This window comes from Oncorhynchus masou, chromosome 18 (assembly GCF_036934945.1).
Source record: "Oncorhynchus masou masou isolate Uvic2021 chromosome 18, UVic_Omas_1.1, whole genome shotgun sequence".
Classification (NCBI taxonomy): Eukaryota; Metazoa; Chordata; class Actinopteri; order Salmoniformes; family Salmonidae; genus Oncorhynchus; species Oncorhynchus masou.
Window position 1 is genome coordinate 28473446 of NC_088229.1, and position 19752 is coordinate 28493197.

The 19752-nt window shown below is 41.8% G+C and overlaps 1 protein-coding gene across 10 annotated transcripts in view; it reads right to left on the reverse strand.

The window, feature by feature from the left end:
• The window catches only part of LOC135504350 (plasma membrane calcium-transporting ATPase 3-like), a 32756-nt gene extending 14024 nt beyond the window's left edge, over window positions 1-18732 (reverse strand). For 2 of the 10 annotated variants that reach the window (XM_064922845.1, XM_064922853.1), the window contains exons 1-13: window positions 18199-18732; window positions 15473-16097; window positions 13149-13346; window positions 12662-12919; window positions 12296-12421; window positions 5207-5338; window positions 4382-4432; window positions 4022-4060; window positions 3440-3601; window positions 2931-3145; window positions 2481-2723; window positions 1880-2121; window positions 807-1041 (exon numbers count right to left, since the gene is read on the reverse strand). In XM_064922845.1, coding sequence (XP_064778917.1) covers window positions 807-1041; window positions 1880-2121; window positions 2481-2723; window positions 2931-3145; window positions 3440-3601; window positions 4022-4060; window positions 4382-4432; window positions 5207-5338; window positions 12296-12421; window positions 12662-12919; window positions 13149-13346; window positions 15473-15689 — 2118 coding nt within the window. In that variant the 5' untranslated portion in view covers window positions 15690-16097; window positions 18199-18732. The remainder of the gene's footprint in view (window positions 1-806; window positions 1042-1879; window positions 2122-2480; window positions 2724-2930; window positions 3146-3439; window positions 3602-4021; window positions 4061-4381; window positions 4433-5206; window positions 5339-12295; window positions 12422-12661; window positions 12920-13148; window positions 13347-15472; window positions 16098-18198) is intronic. The other 8 variants (XM_064922851.1, XM_064922848.1, XM_064922852.1 and 5 more) reach the window with 6 other exon arrangements.
• Between the last annotated feature and the right edge of the window lie 1020 nt (window positions 18733-19752).

Here is a 19752-nt window from a genome sequence, read left to right on the forward strand (position 1 = left end):
ATTGGACACTTGATTATGTTCTAAGGGCAGATGTGTTAGAAAATATACTTGAACAAGGAGCGCAATAGCCCCCCCCTCCCCCTCTGTATTCTTATGGCAAGTCTATGGTCCAAATGTCCACTCCCCTTCCGAAACTAAAAAATGCGAACACCTGCGGCAAAGTTCCTTGTTAGTCGTCGCATCCCAGTCTGTGTACAGATAATACAATACTATTTATTATTTATGTTACGTATGAGATTATAATACCTATACCTAACTATTCCTAACTACACCTATACCTAACTATACCTAACTACACCTATACCTAACTATTCCTAACTACACCTATACCTAACTATACCTATCTATACCTATACCTAACTACACCTAGATCTAACTATACCTGTACCTAACTACACCTATACCTACCTATACCTAACTATATCTAACAACACCTATACCTAACAACACCTATACCTAACAACACCTATACCTAACAACACCTATACCTAACAACACCTATACCTAACAACACCTATACCTAACAACACCTATACCTAACAACACCTATACCTAACAACACCTATACCTAACAACACCTATACCTGCTGTTTAACAATAGCTGTTGTATAACAATACCTATTTATTCCTAAATTCATATCTATCTTACTTATTTAGACATTTATCTGCAGAATAACTCACTTGAAATGAAGAGCAAGAAACTGTCAATTGTCATACCTGTGGAAAAACTCCACTCCAAATCTCTACCTACATCTGTAAACAACTGCACCGCAATAGAGCGTCCCTCTGCGTAAGGTCTTGGTTACCTCTGGGCGGACAGGGTCCTCGATGCCCACCACGGTGATACAGATGAGGTCGCTGACGATGCCCGCCTCGTCCTCCCAGTCGGGCTCAGGGCTGGCCGGCAGGTCCTTGTAGGCCACGCAGATGGTGCGCAGGCCGTCACAGGCCATGGGCTCGATCACCTTCTTCACCATCTCATCCCTGTCCCGTGGGCGGAAACCCCGCGGATCTCCACCGCCAGCCATGATAGAGGAGCACCTGACAGACAGAGAGTCAGAACTATGGTTGCAAAGCTACCGGTAATTACAGGAAATGTACAGTATACTTGAATAACTTTTAAGTATTCATACAGTATATAGTATTCATTTTTTATATCTGTGTCCATATTGTCCATGAGCTCCTAGTGAATAGACCATATGGTTCAAGAGAAAATAGCATTCATTTTTTTATATAACCATCTAATCAACAATGGCATTATTTTTTATTAACTATGCAACTTTTACAACTATTTATTTTTTCACAACTGCCACCAGTTTGGCACCACAACATTTACAACAAAGACATATTGACATTGTAAAATAAATAAATCAAATATATTTTATGGTGGCATGGCCCAGGATTAAACACCAAAGGTATTTACTAAATTCATGGTTTATACTTAGGCTGTTTTACAGAGTTGTCATTCTATTTGTCATGTTATTTAAAATAATCTTATTAGATGATGTTATATATTGTACATATAATAAGGCCACACAGAGGGCCAGAGATAATTACAGACGCCAGTGATCATCTGAAGGACCTAAATAGGCCACGAGATGTCCAGTGATAAATTCCTTAAAATCCTTGAAAGTTACCAAAATTGTGTTAGATATCGCTACTTCCCAGTAATATACCCTTATTTTGCCACCCTAGTCAGGACACAAGTCAGATGCTCTGTATGTTAGGGCAAAATATTAATGTTAGTCGTTTTGTTTTGTTCATCAAACCTCATTCAAGGCTAACTTTATCTTGAGGCCACCACCACCACATTCTCTATCAAAGCTGTAGACTCAAATCAAATCCAACTTTATTTGTAAAGCCTCGGAGTCAGACTTACTTCTTGAGCAGGATCTCAGAGGCCCCCTTGCTGTAGAGGCGGAAGGATCCATCGGGCAACTGCACCACTGTGCTCATGGACTTGCGCACCGAGTTGAAGGTGTAGACCTTGTAGAGCTTCTCCTCGGGGATCTGTTCCCTCACGGGGGCATAGTCCCTCTTCAGGTCCAGGACGAAGCCAAGTAGGGCACACTCTGTCTTGTTGCCCACCTGCTTGGGTAAGCCTCCCTCCTTATCTGGGGGCTAACAGATAAAATATTACTATTACTATAAAGTTACCCCCCCCCCCCCGCTGAACAGACTGGGCAAAATGAGTCTAAGACAAGAAGGAAAAGAAAAGGTAAGACGATAACATTTGTTTGGAAATTTGTATGTACATTCTGAATTCTATGAATTGTTTTAGCTACTGTATGTTGTGCCGACATGAACAAAATGAGTTTCCATCCAAATGTCCAACTAAACTACACCGACTAAACAGACAAAAATAAAGCTGTGTCCTGTTTTCATTCCACTCTGCAGACATATGCCACAATAAAACTGTAGGAGCATTCAACAGTGTGCAGGTATCTACAGTATCTGTCTTTCACAATCCACCCTCTCACCATAATCTTGGAGGTGTAGGCGCTGTTGACAGCTATGGCGTTTACAAGTGTGTCCAGCACCATAGGATTCATCTGGTCAGGGTGTGGGACCATGTGGAAGTGCTGGTCGCCCGCGTAGGCCTGCACCACAGTCATGCGGTTGGTAGTAAGGGTGCCCGTCTTATCAGAGCAGATGGCCGTGGCATTGCCCATGGTCTCACAGGCATCTAGGTGGCGCACCAAGTTATTGTCCTTCATCATTTTCTATAGGGAAACAGGAGGAAACAGACGGAGAGGAATCTTACTTTTAGGCCTACACCTGAGAAACTACAATACAATTCAGCTGCGTACACAATATATAGTGTAATCGCGCCTTGTTTTTGTCACATGGGGGATATTTGAGCAAAAAATGCGATTTAACATGATTGTCACATAATGTCTGCAGCAACACACACAGCTTATTCCCCTCACCTTGACAGAGTAGGCAAGTGATATAGTGACAGCCAGTGGCAGCCCTTCAGGCACAGCCACCACCAGCACTGTGACGCCGATTATGAAGAACTTGACAAAGTACTGCACATAGACAGGTGTACACTCAGTGAGCCACTCCCGGCCCTGAACCACAAAGGTCTCGATCACAAAGTACATCACCAGGATGATCACTGTGATGGCTGACATGACCAGACCTGAGAAAGAGGACAGAAGATGTGAAGAGTTTGTCAGCAGTGTATTTATTTATACCTTTATTTAACTAGGCAAGTCAGTTAAGAACAAATTCTTAATTTCAATGACAGCCTAGGAACAGTGGGTTAACTGCCTGTTCAGGGGCAGAACGACAGATTTGTACCTTGTCAGCTCGGGGATTTGAACTTACAACCTTCCGGTTACTGGTCCAACGCTCTAACCACTAGGTGAACAGTGAACAAGCAGGCCAGCAGAAAAGAGATTATGAATGCTGAATGCTTAGAATCAGCCCTCACCTGCCTTCCCGATCTGCACGGCCAGTTTAGTGAGTTTGCCCTGGAGCACAGACTTCTCTTTTTTAGGCACGTTGCCCTTTTTCTTCTCTGCTTCCACCTCCCCTCCTTCAGCGCTCTTCAGGGGCTGCATCTCCATGGCAACGGCCTCATCCTGTTTCTTGGCTAAGGTTGGGGGTTGTCACAAAGTTAGGGAGTGGTTAGGATGGTTAGATGAATGTCAAAAGGTGTGGTGTGTGTTACGGCACAAAATGGCTGCTGTGCTTCGCCCAGGTTGGTGCTACAGTATGCAACTGTAACATGGAGTGCCTCCTATATTTTAAGCACTTTGAGACCTAATAAAAAGCGTTGTATACATACAATCCATTATTATCACATTTACAGGTGCAGGTAAGATGTTTTCAACATAAATCAAGAGATTACTTCCATCTTATTCGAGAAGTAAAAATGTTCTATATAAATATTTGGTATAAATTATTACCTCATACCATCTGTTGTTTGTATAGTTCCCCAAATGATTTATATATGGCAGCCTATTTGAAATAAGGGATGATTCATCTGCCTTGAAATCCCACTGTTTCTTACCTTTGTTCTGATTGTTTTCCAATGTCCCATCTTGCTTACCTGTGATTGAGTGAGAGAGAGATAAATATCTAGACTGATACAGTTGAACATGACAGACATAATGCTGCATGGGAGGGAAACATGGCTCCCATTTTAACCCCCCTAAAGGAGTAAAAATTGAATGGGAAAATGAATAGACAAAATGAAAGTGACAGAAACGTGAAGAAATTTTATGTTAAACATACTTTTCAAAATATGTTAACAGTTCGTATTTTTCCCCCCAATTACATTAGGGGCCCACAATTTCCCACGGAAGTCCCATGGAATATCTCTAGCAAATCCCTTCACCAAACTAACTAGTCTAGTAGGGGAAACACCTACCATTCGTGATGCTGATCTGTTTTGCTTCGACTGCAGGGGTATTATTGCCCTCTGACGGGATAGTGGTTTGGGATTTGAGATAGGGACAGGGACAATAAGAGATTTTATCAAATTAAGAGACAAAAAAACAATCAAATCACTAAAAAGAATGAGCAACAGAAACAACACAAACAGGGAATGCATAAAAATGAGTGAATGAGACCTCAGGAGCAGTAAATAAGTAAACCATTGCATCATATCTTTCTGCAGTCTACATTGTGAAGTTTGGTCCTAACCAGAGGCTTCCCCGTCTGTGTAACCCCATCTCCATGTTGCTCTCCCTCTTTCCATTCAATTATTGATCGCTCTGCAGACTGCTATGCTTTTACTGGATATAATTATTAAACAGCTAGCTAGCTACCACTCTCTTCATATCAAGGAGAGGGAGACAGGGAGGAAAGTCTCTGCCTATGTACTGTAAATATACACTGCACAGCTCAGTGATGCTCTCTCTGCTCTCTCTTTCTCAGCAGAAGTAACATCCGGTCTTAAATGACTCACAGCTAAATGGAGCATGATTTCAACACACCTATTGAAACTGCCAATGCATGATTTATTTTAACTTAAATGTATTTATTTGATACCTACATGTCTCTGTATATACAGTATAAGAAACAGACATTGCAAGTCAATCATATGTAAATACATCTGTGTACAATATATATCCATATTAAGCATCCCTGCTATATGTATTGAGATTCAAATGTAGGCTACTATATTTGCTTTTATACCAATGATAACAACATCTTAAAGACATTACACTTTCAGTATGTTTTATTATCTTACCTTTCTTGTCTTTCTTCTCCTCCTCTTGATCACCCTCTCCAGCCCCGAGTAGAGTGAAGATGATTCCAGTTTGAGAGTTGATCCCCACAGCAGTAACCAGCATCTTTCCAGAGCCTTCCATCACATGAGTTCCTAAGGGGACACACAGATGAAATCCATAAATAGGCATGGAAATAACTCAGTTATCACTATATTAAACAGAGTACCTTTATATATACACTGCTCAAAAAAATAAAGGGAACACTAAAATAACACATCCTAAATCTGAATGAATGAAATATTCTTATTATTATTTTCTTTACATAGTTGAATGGGCTGACAACAAAATCACACAAAAAATATCAATGGAAATCAAATTTATCAACTCATGGAGGTCTGGATTTGGAGCCACACTCAAAATTAAAGTGGAAAACCACACTACAGGCTGATCCAACTTTGATGTAATGTCCTTAAAACAAGTCAAAATGAGGCTCAGTAGCGTGTGTGGCCTCCACGTGCCTGTATAACCTCCCTACAACGCCTGGGCATGCTCCTGATGAGCTCCTGGACAGTCTGTGGTGCAACGTGGCGTTGGTGGATGGAGCGAGACATGATGTCCCAGATGTGCTCAATTGGATTCAGGTCTGGGGAACGGACGGGCCAGTCCATAGCATCAATGCTTTCCTCTTGCAGGAACTGCTGACACACTCCAGCCACATGAGGTCTAGCATTGTCTTGCATTAGGAGGAACCCAGGGCCAACCGCACCAGCATATGGTCTCACAAGGGGTCTGAGGATCTCATCTCGGTACATAATGGCAGTCAGGCTACCTCTGGCGAGCACATGGAGGGCTGTGAGGCCCCCCAAAGAAATGCCACCCCACATCACTACTGACCCACCGCCAAACCGGTCATACTGGAGGATGTTTAAGGCAGCAGAACGTTTTCCACGGTGTCTCGAGACTGTCACGTCTGTCACATGTGCTCAGTGTGAACTTGCTTTCATCTGTGAAGAGCACAGGGTGCCAGTGGCGAATTTACCAATCTTGGTGTTCTCTGGCAAATGAAAACGTCCTGCACGGTGTTGGGCTGTAAGCACAACCCCCACCTGTGGACGTCGGGCCCTCATACCACCCTCATGGAGTCTGTTTCTGACCGTTTGAGCAGACACATGTACATTTGTGGCCTTTTGGAGGTCATTTTGCAGGGCTCTGGCAGTGCTCTCCTTGCACAAAGGCAGAGGTAGCGGTCCTGCTGCTGGGTTGTTGCCCTCCTACGGCCTCCTCCACGTCTCCTGATGTACTGGCCTGTCTCCTGGTAGTGCCTCCATGCTCTGGACACTACGCTGACAGACACAGCAAACCTTCTTGCCACAGCTCGCATTGATGTGCCATCCTGGATGAGCTGCACTACCTGAGCCACTTGTGTGGGTTGTAGACTCCGTCTCATGCTACCACTAGAGTGAAAGCACCGCCAGCATTCAAAAGTGACCAAAACATCAGCCAGGAAGCATAGGAACTGAGAAGTGGTCTGTGGTCCCCACCTGCAGAACCACTCCTTTATTGGGGGTGTCTTGCTAATTGCCTATAATTTACACCTGTTGTCTATTCCATTTGCACAACAGCATGTGACATTTATTGTCAATCAGTGTTGCTTCCTAAGTGGACAGTTTGATATCACAGAAGTTGACATGGAGTTACTTGGAGTGTTGTTGTTTAAGTGTTCCCTTTATTTTTTGAGCAGTGTATATGGCACCTAAAACAGAAGAGTAAATGTCCATAAATATTGTTTGCATTGATATGCTGTTCAAAGATTGTTATTGCAGAAAAATCATGTTTTCAAAAATGTTTATATCTAGGATGTATACTGAACAAAAATATAAATCTAACATGCAACAATTTCAAAGATTTTACTGAGTAACAGTTCATATGAGGAAATCAGTCAATTGAAATAAATTAATTAGGCCCTAATCTATGGGGTTTCACATGACTGAGAATACAGATATGTATTTCCAGATACCTTAAAAAATGGGCCTCAGGATGGACCTCAGGATCTCATCATGGTGAAGTCTGTGCATACAGTGCCTTGCTGCAAGTGTCTATTTGATCCATGTTTAATGAAACAAACGTAACACTGAATCAATACAAAACACTACAAAACAAATCATGAAAATGAAAACCGACATTTAAACTGGATATTTCAAACTTTTTTAACAAATCAAACATCAAGACACTCAGCTCATACAAGGAGAAGACTCATCAGAGATGCAGCCAAATAGGTTCCCAATCAGAGATGAACTGCAGAGATCTACAGCTGAGGTGGGAACCACTCCATAGGACAACAATCAGACTATTGCACAAATCTGGCCTTTAATCCCAAGAGTACAAGAAGAAAACCCCAAGACAAAACATATCCAATAAAAAACTCCATGTTTAAACCCTGGCCTGACCCAAGCCACCTGAAGAAAAACACAAAATAGTGGAAGAAGGTGCTCGTGTCAGATGAAACCAAAATTGAACTCCCGGCAGCACCTGCAAAACAATATGGAGGGTCCGGGTGGGCGTCTGTCCATGGTGGCGGCTCCGGCGCGGAACGTGGGGCCCACTCAGTCAATGTCTTAGTCCCCTCTCCTCGCGTCCCTGGATAGACCACACTTTTCGCCACCATGGCCCAGTAGTCCTCACCCAGAACCCCACTGGAAAATGAGGAGCAGATCGGGAGCTGAAGGACATTCTGGAAGAAAAGCTGATGGAGTCTGCAAAAGACCTGAGACTGGGACGGAGATTTGTCTTCCAACAAGACAATGATCCAAAACATAAATCAAAATCTACAATGGAATGGTTCAAAAATAAACATATCCAGGTGTTAGAATGGCCAAGTCAAAGTCCTGACCTGAATCCAATTGAGAATCTGTGGAAAGAACTGAAAACTGCTGTTGGCAAATGCTCTCCATCCAACCTCACTGAGCTCTGGAAGAGTCTGTTTTGGCAGATCTGGAAGAATCTGGGACTGGCAGATCTGGAAGAGTCTGGCTGATGTGCAAAACTGGAAGAGACATCTGCTGACTTACAGCTATAATCTGGAAGAGTCTGGCTGACTGGCGACGCTGGGCAGACTGGCGACGCTGGGCAGACTGGCGGCGCTGGGCAGACTGGCGACGCTGGGCAGACTGGCAGCTCGCTGGGCAGACTGGCAGCTCCTTGCAGACTGGCAGCTCCTTGGCAGCTCCATGCAGACTGGCAGCTCCATGCAGACTGGCAGCTCCAAACAGGCAGGAGGCTAAAAAAGCTTGAAATATCCAATAAGGAGAGGCGAGGCGCACTGTAGGCCTGATTGTGGTGCTGGCACTTGGTATTGTTGATTCTTCACAGGAAAAAAATGGTGCAGTTTTATCTTTATGAGGAAGCTGGGGTGTGGAAAAGGTGGTACTGGAAAGTTCAAGGCGCACTGGAGCACTGAACATAAGCCACTGCCACCTGGGGCACTCTCGGTTGCCCTGCCAGTGCTGCGACATGGAATAAACCCGCCCACACGACGGCCATGGTCTGCAGTTGTGAGACCGGTTAGACGTACAGTGAGACACTTTTTCCACATTTTGTTGTCTTATAGCCTGAATTTAAAATTGATTAAATTGGTGCCATGTAAAAGTGGAATTGGCCCAAGGAGACGCACTGGGGACCAGATAATTAAAAATTCAAAACTAGCCCGGCAAATGTAGCTGAAATATACCGCACCGGGCTATGCACCCGCACTGGGGACACCGTGCGCACCACTGCATAACACGGTGCCTGCCCGGTTGTTATGGCAAGCCTAAATAAGTTCAGGAGTAAAAAGTTGCTTAACAAGTCTCCTAATAAGTTGCATGGACATACTGTGTGAATAGCCCCTTTATCAAGAAATTTTTTAATGATTCCCATCTTCCATCCACATACAATTATCTGCCTCCTCAAACCAGATTAAACCACAAAGCCAGCCTCTAGTTTTCCTCCTTGGGAAGATGGGCACCTATTGAGCCCAGGGTCCTTTTACAAAAAGCTGAGTTCTTCCTCCCATGTCCAGCATGGTGAAGTTATTAGCTTACACTTTGGGCTGGTGTATCAATTCTCCTGCTGCACCTTTGGGAGTCTTCACTCCACTGGTTTCCGGAGCCCAGGGTCCTTTCCCAGTTAGAGTTTCCCATGTCCAGAAATAGGAGAAAACTGAGCATGGGCTGCTCCTTGCCTTTACTCCTGCTTGGTCCGTTTATGACAGGTGATTCTGTCACGGTTTTCATATGGTGAAGGAGAGTCGGACCAAACTGCAGCGTGTCTATTGTGATCCATGTTTAATAAAACAAACGTAACACGAATCAATACAAAACACTACAAAACAAATAAACGAAAATGAAAACCGAAACAGCCTAAACTGGTGTCAACTAACACAGCACAAGGACATCAAGACACTAAGGACAATCACCCACGGCAAACTCAAAGAATATGGCTGCCTAAATATGGTTCCCAATCAGAGACAACGATAAGCACCTGCCTCTGATTGAGAACCACTCCAGACAGCCATAGACTTTGCTAGATAACCCCACTAGCTACAATCCCAAATACATACACACCAAAACCCCAAGACAAAACACACCACAATACAAAAACTCCATGCCACACCCTGGCCTGACCCAATACATGAAGAAAAACACAAAATACTTAGACCAGGGCGTGACAGAAAAGAAAGAAGCCTGTACAGAATAAAAATATTCCAAATTATGCATCCTGTTTGTAACAAGGCACTGAAGTATTACTACAAAAATATTGGCAAAGCAATGAATACAAAGTGTTATGTTTGGGGCAAATCCAATAAAACACATTACTGAGTACCACTCGCCATTGTTTCAAGCTTAGTAGTGGCTGCATCATGTTATGGGTATACTTGTATTCGTTAAGGACAGGAAAAATCCCAGAGGAAAATCTGGTCCAGTATGCTTTCCACCAGACACTGGGATATGAATTCACCTTTCAGCAGGACAATAACCTAAAAGACAAGGCCAAATATACACTGGAGTTGCTTACCAAGACGACATTGAATGTTTCTAAGTGGCCTAGTTACAGTGTAGACTTAAGTCGGTGTGAAAATGTCAAGACTTAAAAATGTCTGTCTAGCAATGGTCAACAACCAACTTGACAAATTATAATGTGCAAATATTGTACAATCCGTGTGTCAAAGCTGTTAAAGACTCACATCTGTAATCAATGCCAAAGGTGAATCTAACATGTATCTACTCAGGGGTGTGAATACCCTGAGTAAATTGATGTTTCTGTATTTCATTTTCAATACATTTGCAAACATTTCAAAAAACATGTTTTGACTTTGTCAGTATGGGATATGCGTGTAGATGGTGGAGAAAACCAATCTATTTAATCCATTTTAAATTCAAGCTGTAACAGAACAAAATGTGGAATAAGTCAAGGGGTATGAATACTTTCTGAAGGCACTGTACTGCCAAATTCTCAAAAACAACGTTGGATGCGGCTTATGGTAGAGAAATTAACATTCCTGGTGGACATTCCTGCAGTCAGCATGCCAATTGCATGCTCCTTCAAAACTTGAGACATATGTGGCATTGTGTTGGTTGACAAAACTGCACATTTTAGAGTGGCCTTTTATTGTCACTAGCACAAGGGGCACCTGTGTACTGATTATACTGTTTAATCAGCTTCTTGATATGCCACACCTGTCAGGTGGAAGAATTATCTTGACAAATGAGAAATGCTCACTGACAGGGATGTAAACAAATTTGTGCACAGCATTGGAGTGAAATAAACTTTTTGTGCGTATGGAAAATTCAGGGGATCTTTTATTTCAGCTCATGAAACATGGGACCAACACTTTACATGTTGCGTTTATATTTTTGTTTAGTGTAGATATCGTGGACAACTAAGTTAACATTACACAGTGATGTCATCTTCCCTAAAAACCTAAAAGCCAACTCTCATTCCTGGAGTGACAAGCTAGCTTCTTGGTTGGCTTGAGTGAGGTGTGCCGTTGGGAACGCAGGTTCGAATCCAGTGTCAATGCAGAATTACACTCAATAATCTGTGGCTAATGTAGTTTGTCTTTTTTAATCACTGTGTAAGGTCACTTTCCTCTGTTTTTCCTACTGACCGGTGATCTAATTACTTTTGTGCAGCAGAGCTTCATTATGTTCCCATTAATTAAACTACTCTATCACAAGAGACCAGGGGTTGCTCAATAACACTGTTCACATAACCTAATATCAGGGAGTGGAATAGCCCTCTGTGAGAAAGAACAATCAGTAATAGTGCAGAATACTGCTAAATATGTTTATTTGTGATTGCTTAAATGTGCAATGCCTTGAGACTGTTATGAATATGTGCACTAAACCACAGCATGTAGATGGTCGGAGCAGGTAAAGCTAATGTATTTCAACTGGAACTGATACATTCTCCTGCAATCATCCAGTATCCTGTGGTCCAAACATCAAGTGATGTATGTAAGCGTGACAGGTACATACCGGAAAAAAACATCATGATGAAATAACTGACCAATCGTATCATACATATTTCTGAATCTGAATCTAAAAACGTTCAACATTTGTTCTTCTGCGCCATTACAGCAATGTGGATGAGGCTGCTACACCATGATCACAATATCACGCTCTTCTTTTAGATCTCTGCATAGGCCTAGCCAGGTAATGGAGCTATGGAGTGAGTAGCAAAGTCCAGTTCCGAGTATCCTTATTGGGAAAAGGATGAGAGAGGGTGTCCTGTGGGTCTAATGGAGCCATGACCCGATGCTCAGTGAGCTGACCAAGGGCTACAATCCGATTAGCCCTGTCAGGCTCCATGGAACAGGGAGGAGTCACTCTCTTACTGGGAGAGGCAATGAGATTTCCCCTCTCGGCATTACAGCCAGCATACGGACACATTAGACAGGATATTCACTCAGGCAGCTCATCAGTCACACGTAGGCACGTACAAGAAACAAAAGAACACGCTTAAGAAAGCACCTAGAACACACACACACACTGCACAGAGGCAAACACCCCTAGCATGGCCTCTGTCGCCCAACTGTAACATAACTACTGTATTATATGCAAACAACTCACCAGACAGCAACATGGGGTCCTTGTCAACAGACTTTTTTACATGGTCAGACTCTCCTGTCAGCGAGCTCTCATCGATCTTCAGGTCATTTCCCTGTATCAGTATCCCATCAGCAGGAAGGAGATCGCCTGTGTGGGAGCCGGATGCAGGAGGACACATGGGACCAGAGACTTATAAGGATCTATAAGCAATTATAAAGATCTAAACATCGTTTTAACTGCTTAATAAAAGTATACACAATACCAGATATGTTTAATGAATTATATGGTTGCTGTTAGAAGGACCACAAATGCGCTTTACACAGGTAGCTATGTAGATAGTCTAACCAGGTATACTACATAGGTGACCTCTCCTGATCCTGGACTGACCGTATTTGATTTGGGCCACATCCCCGACCACCATTTCGGCCACGGGGATCTGGATGACGGTGCCGTTCCGCACCACGGCGAATCGCTGCTCCTGCTCGATGCGGCTCTGCAGTCCCCGGAACTGTTTCTCCTTGCTCCAGTCATTGAAGGCCGTCACCAGCACCACACAGACTACGGACAACAAGATGGCTGCGCCCTCGATCCAGCCAGCCTCCGCTTCGCCCTCATCCTCTGCACCAGACGCCAAGTTCCCACACGCTGCAGAGAGAGAGGGAGAGAGAAAGATGACAGAGACAGAGAAAGAGAGGGGGCAGAGTAATTAGGAAAGACAGAACTCCGCTCATCTGATGAGCTACCTTAACTGATAGAACTGAAAACTTGGGTTAGCTCCCAGAGGTAATACCGAGGCATTAGCTCAGAGGGCTAATGCTTTCTTAAGGCATGCGGAAAGCCCAAGTTCAATAACTGGATAGTCAGTCAAACCTACCTTCGCTCTCCTCTCCGGGTGGTTGGTAGAAGGACAGTGCGAGGGAGATGATGGCAGCTATCTCCAGGATGATGAGAGTGACATCCTGTAGAGCCTCCCAGACCAACTCCAGGAACGACTTGGCTTTCTTAGGAGGGATAAAGTTCTGGCCAAACACCTGGCCACGCTTCTCCAGGTCTGACGGATTGTCCGATAGGCCTAGAGGAGAGGGAATACTGCTACTGAACATCCCTTCATTCACCTCACTGGATTTAATGTAAAACGCTACTAGAGGGCATTAAAGTCTTGCATGAATTCAGTAGGTAAGGGGGGTAGTTCTGTCAGGATGCCAACATAAGACTAAACATTTGTCAAATTCAGGTCTCTGACATGAATCTGTTGAGTTTCAGTGCATCATGATTTACAGGTTCATATTAGAAACTGGCCTTGTGAAATATTGTTGTCATAAACAGTCATTACATTATATTGGTCATGGTCATAGAACTTGAGAAAATGACAGTTTAGGCCATGTTTCTTATAGCCTTGTGTAGGCATTATGACAGAGCATTCAATTAAAGTGCTATCAAAATGTCTACAATAGAGCAGACAGAACACAGCATAAAGCATCATTCAATTATTTATGTAAATGTACATGTCAATAGACTCACTCACATGCATCATATGACAGACATACATGTTTGAGTGCTGGGTGCTCTCTTGGTGAAGTGAGATAGATGGGGTGGGAACAGCACAGATGGCTAAGTCAGTGTGTCTGCTTCTCTGTGGGGTGTGTGCTCTGGCAAGCACACTTAGGCAGACTGTCACACACTCCTCATGTCCTTCCTTGCCAAACGTCACCTGCTGCTACTGGCAACCCAGTCATCACTCTCTCTGTATCTCTTTCTCTCCTTCTCTCTTTATGTTTCTTTTTCACACAATCCCATTTCGTCGGGTAGTCATAATGTAGTCGCACTATAACCAGAGCTAGGCCTGCACTGCACACAGAACTCCATTTGTCCTTGAACAAGTTCAGAAATTGTGTGAAACAGTCTGATGATGAAAAGACACGTGAATAGCGACATCTCAGGTTGAGGAGATATGCAAATTAATCATTTATCTGAATGGAAACTCCCCCTTTTACTAATTCAGACAATATTCTTGCCGTTTCTATGGTAATGAAAGGTTCATGAACAAATTTCTCTTGATCTCTCTAACAAGATGGTGCCGACAGACATGATCACTCTGTTTCTAGCTCCGAGACAACTTTGCAGTATTTACTATAATTTTTGGGGGGGTCATTTATTATATTATTTCCTCAGAACGTTTATTTCATTATTACCTACACTTGGAAATAACTTTTGGATATTATATGTATATATATTTATAGTCCGGTATCTGACACTGCTCGTTTTGATGTTTCGTAATTTCTTTATTTTTCTGGATTATGTGTGTATTGTTTTGTTTTATTATTGCAAGGTATTGCTGCACTGTTGGAGCTAGAAAGAATTTCACTGCACCTGCGATTACATCAGCAAATCTGTGTACGTGACCAATAACATTTGATTTGATGTATTGAAACATGTATTTCTATTGAATTATAAAACATTGTTTTGTAATCATTATAAAAGTTTGCAGATATTAGAGGTGTGTTAAATTGTAAAAACAGGAATATTTAAAATTGTTCTTAAAATGCAAATACAAATGAGACTCCTTTGCTCTTTACTTAGTCATTTCCACTGAAGTAAATTGAAACTGAAATCGACATTAATTGGAAAGTTCCCATTCTACTCAACAGTATAAACAAAAATCCCTGTTTAAGATGATATGGTGAAAAACAGTAAGGCACTTTTAAGGTCAGAGTTTTTTTTCAATTACATTATTTGAAACTATAATAGTGAAAATAAAGTAATTATGCTGAAAACATGAAATGCTCTTATAGCTTTGAGCATCTCTCCTCGGGACGATTTGATGTTTGCTGGAGGATGAATGAGAGGAGGTGTCTGTCTCTGCCTCACACCCACCAGATTGCTGATGCTTTTGTAGCTTAGCAACGACATGAAAGCATGTTCGGGCAGACTGGGTTGGGAATACAAAAATACAGATAGAAAACCAGACGGATGAGGACAGTACAAATGATGACATTGAGTAAAGTAGAAACCGTCTATGCAAACACAATGGCAGTGGCGCTACGGCATACAATATCATCAACTGGTTCTTCATAAACAATTCAGTTGATTTAACATATTGGTTTGAATTTGATTAGTAAGGTGGACTAATAATGTGCATCTTGTGTTACAAGTGAAGTATGTCACTCTGAGAGTGGTGTGTCTGAGTGAGACTCTCACCATCGGCTGGGGAGGTCTTCAGTCTCTGACAGAGGCCCTCTGTGTCCGTGTAGTTCTCCTGGATCTTCTGAATGGCTTCTGCACCCCTCAGCTCCATAAGGTCCCGCAGGTCCTCCAGGGTAGCCCCGAAGTCCCCTGCATGGTTGATCTCCATTCCCCCTCCACTACCTCGCTTCTTGGGTTTGAACTCCACCGAGCTATTGGCTAAGTCCCCCATGATAATGTGTGGTTATAGAAATGTGTTGATTCTTCAAAAAACAATGATTTTCTGATGGACTCCTTTAGTGCCTTGGCCAGGGTAGGAAGTGGGGTATGCTTGACTATGTGATTTTTAGATTAATGTTCCCCCATGCCACTCCCTCCTTTTCCCCTTCTATGAATCTCCATATCAAGGCATGTGTGGAATAACATATGGAAATGTTTTTGTTGTGTGATTTGACGGTGGTTTATTCTACCAGAGACCTTAATCTGATGTTTCTCACAACCTCAGAAGAGAAAAGGGCATCAAGCTAAATGATAGGGAGGATACCAATCCATAGAGCCAGATATTTGTAAGGAGAGAAATAAAAAGAAGAGCTCAAGCGTTTGAGTGTAAAGAGTAAGATGCTTCAGAAGGTGGATTCACCTAGAGGCAGGAGAAAAGGGGTTTTGTAGAGAATATTCTTTCATCATTCAAACCTATCTATAAATCAAATTGTGAACATTTGCCAACAGAGAACAATAACTATTAGTCCCCTTAAAAGACTATAAACCCAGGTCTCAAAATAACTCTCAGATTGTAAGGAATTCAAGGTCTTGGCAGGATGTCACCATGTCATGAAAATACGATCTATCATTTGCATCAAAGAGAATTCCTAATGACCCAATAGGAGTTGCTGGAATCCCACACCCCCTTCACTGGGAGAAGAAACAAAAAAAAACAAAAAAACAGACACCATAACTTATTTATAAGAGGACTATTGATTTGGAGTTTATTGATTTAGGAGGTTAAGGCCTCTCTGGCTTGAAACAACTTAACAGTGGGTTGGCTCTCTGATCATGGGGACATACGTAACTATCCTGAATGCTCATACTAAAAGAATTAAGGAGAAAGGCATTGGGATGAAAACACATGCAAATATACAATATCTTTATAAGACTGATACTGTTATTTATCTATGACTCCAAGTCAAATCATTGAATTGTGACTTCAAATTGTAATCATTACAAAGAAATCTTTACATTTCCTTGTGGTTTAATACTTCATAGTCAATGGTTTAAAGGCCTACGCAAATAATCTGATGGTGTGTATGGGATTTGCTGATTATTTTGGCCATAATGAATTTGACAAACGTTAAGCCTGCTAATGCTACACTTTTCTAAACTTTGTATAATTATTTACGTTTGCATAATAACCTCCTCTCTTAATCATCTTCAAACAGAAAATGTTATTCCCCAGATGCTATTCCATCAATACATGACAAATTAGGCCTACTATATGCCCCCAGGAATCATCAAAATCCAAGGAACATTTTTAATGTTAAACACAAACTGTAAACATATTTCTAGAATATATTTGTTCTCCCAGTACCGCCTTCTGAATGAGCGTCGTCACGCTCCTATGGAAATAGCCAATCCATGTCTAGAATGGGTTTTACCAAGGCGACGCGCACAGCCATGATGCTCAGCGATCTGTGATTCCGAGAGGATACTCTCCTCGGAGTGATGTGAGGGTAAAAGTACCTCCATCGTGGCACGAAGCATTATACTAAGATGTTCTTTCCACAGAATCAAAGAGCGAATGGAACCATAGCTGTTTATATATCATACTTTAAAAAATCATCCCTTTCCTTGCAACGCGGAGCATGTATTATTGTAGTAGTACATTGTCAAAAATCCACCGTGCCCTTTACTTGTAACCTTCAGATATCAGGTGTTAACCTTGGTCTGCACAAAACATCTATTTTTGTCAACGATATCCTTCCATTACGATATAAATGAACACAAAAACATGGAATTATACACATTCTCTTAAATTCGGATTTTATTTTTATTTTCTAGAGGTGGAATGGGGTATGATGGGCCTAATATGAATAAGAACACATTTTGGAGGCAACAGATTTCAGAGGAATTGCAGCACTTACGATTGGAACATATTGCGTTTCTTGATAGTGGGAAAACGATCAAATTCTACCCGCGTGAATGTGCTACGTTTAATACGTGAGCTGGCCTAGGCTACTGCAAGGTTAACACCGGATTGACACCGGCTATGGTTAATTTGCAGAATAACTAATCTCTGTGGATTCAGACATAAATCATAGTAGTGACCGGTAGGCCTATACCCTATTCCCAGAATACGACAAATCGGGATTCTAGATATTCCAGATGCCAGTGCTTCATAATCATGATCATAATCATAATCTATTCCTGTTGCCCACAACATTAATGTAGCCTACCTAGATAACTGATAAATGTTTTATAGCATTTCATATTTATAAAGGTAATGTAGCCACTGTATGTTCAGTGTTGGATGCATGAATAGGCTACGTGTTTTATCATGGAGTAGTCAGTATTAGCCCACCAGTCCCATAATATATCAATAGCCCTCTAGCGAGAAAGGTATAATAATAATATAAATAAATGGTGCACATCATCGACATTTTCACAGGCCATTCAAATATCACGAGGCATTTTGAGTCAATATTATCCTTAGTCTATCATTATAATATAAGAACACAAATACTCACCCGGCCATGTCCAAGGACGTAAACTGGGAGTTTAGGGAAATAGAAAATCCTATGTTCTTCACTTTCAAATTCACTTCAAATCCGACTGAGAAAAAAACGTTTGAGGGATGTATACCGACGTGATGTCCCATCTGTTGTTTCTGGTCAGCATATAAAAATGTAGAGCACAAAATTGTGCAGACGTCTAGGCCTATGTGGAATTCCTCTAATGCTGAAGAAAATGAAACGATACAAGGTAGATATTAGCGTGTTTGCATAAATGAAGGGTTATGGACTGCAGGTAGCTATTTGATATTATTAGGCCGACTGTTCTTGTCGTTGTTCCCAATGTTTCTCGTTGCTATTATTTTTTGTCTGATAATGGAGCATAAGCTCCAATAGGTAAGCAAGAATTTGGGTCTACATGCTGAAAAGATGTCTCGCTAACCGCAATCGTCCTAAGGTGATTGCAACATTAAAATGGGCTGTTCTATGCGACGGGTAGGAGAGGGAGGGTGTGGATGGATGGATGGATGCTGCCACTGCCGAGCTTGACGCTCGTATCCCTCCCTGCAACCCCTCCGCTTGCACACCCTGACAGTACAATTTGACCAGAATATTGGTACTATATCTCTAGATTGACTGTCTGAGCCTTAGACAGCAATTGGAAAAACGAAATGTTTACAAATAAAAATAATCATCAAATCATCATTATAATAAATTCAAATCAGAATTATTTAATCAATTTAAGGAGGTAGATAGGCCTACAGTGCTTTCGGAAAGTATTCAGACCCCTTTACTTTTTTCACATTTTGTTACGTTACTTCCTTATTCTAAAATTGATTACATCGTTTGTTGCATCAATCTACACACAATACCCCATAATGACAAAGTAAAAACATGTTTTTTGAATTTTTTGCAAATGTATTAAAAATAAACACTGAAACATCCCATTTACATACAGTACTAAAAAAAAGTTTGGACACCTACTCATTCAAGGGGGTTTTCATGTTTTTATTATTTTCTATATTGTAGAATAATAATGAAGACATGAAAACTATGAAATAACACATGGAATCATGTAGTAACCAATACGGTGTTAAAGAAATCCAAACATATTTTATATTTAAGCTTCTTCAAAGTAGCCACCCTTTGCCTTGATGACAGCTTTGCACACTCTTGGCATTCTCTCAACCAGCTTCATGAGTTAGTCACCTGGAATGCATTTCAATTAACAGGTGTGCCTTCTTAAAAGTTAACTTGTGGAATTTCTTTCCTTCTTAATGTGTTTGAGCCAATTGGTTGTGTTGTGACAAGGTAGGGGTGGTATACAGATCATAGCCCTATTTGGTAAAAGACCAAGTCCATATTATGGCAAGAACAGCTCAAATAAGCAAAGAGAAGCGACAGTCCATCATTACTTTAAGACATGAAGGTCAGACAATCCGGAAAATTTCAAGAACTTTTAAAGTTTCTTCAAGGGCAGTCGCAAAAGGACTGACACATGAGGACTGACACAGGAAAGGAAGACCCAGAGTTACCTAGTTACCTCTGCTGCAGAGAATACGTTCATTA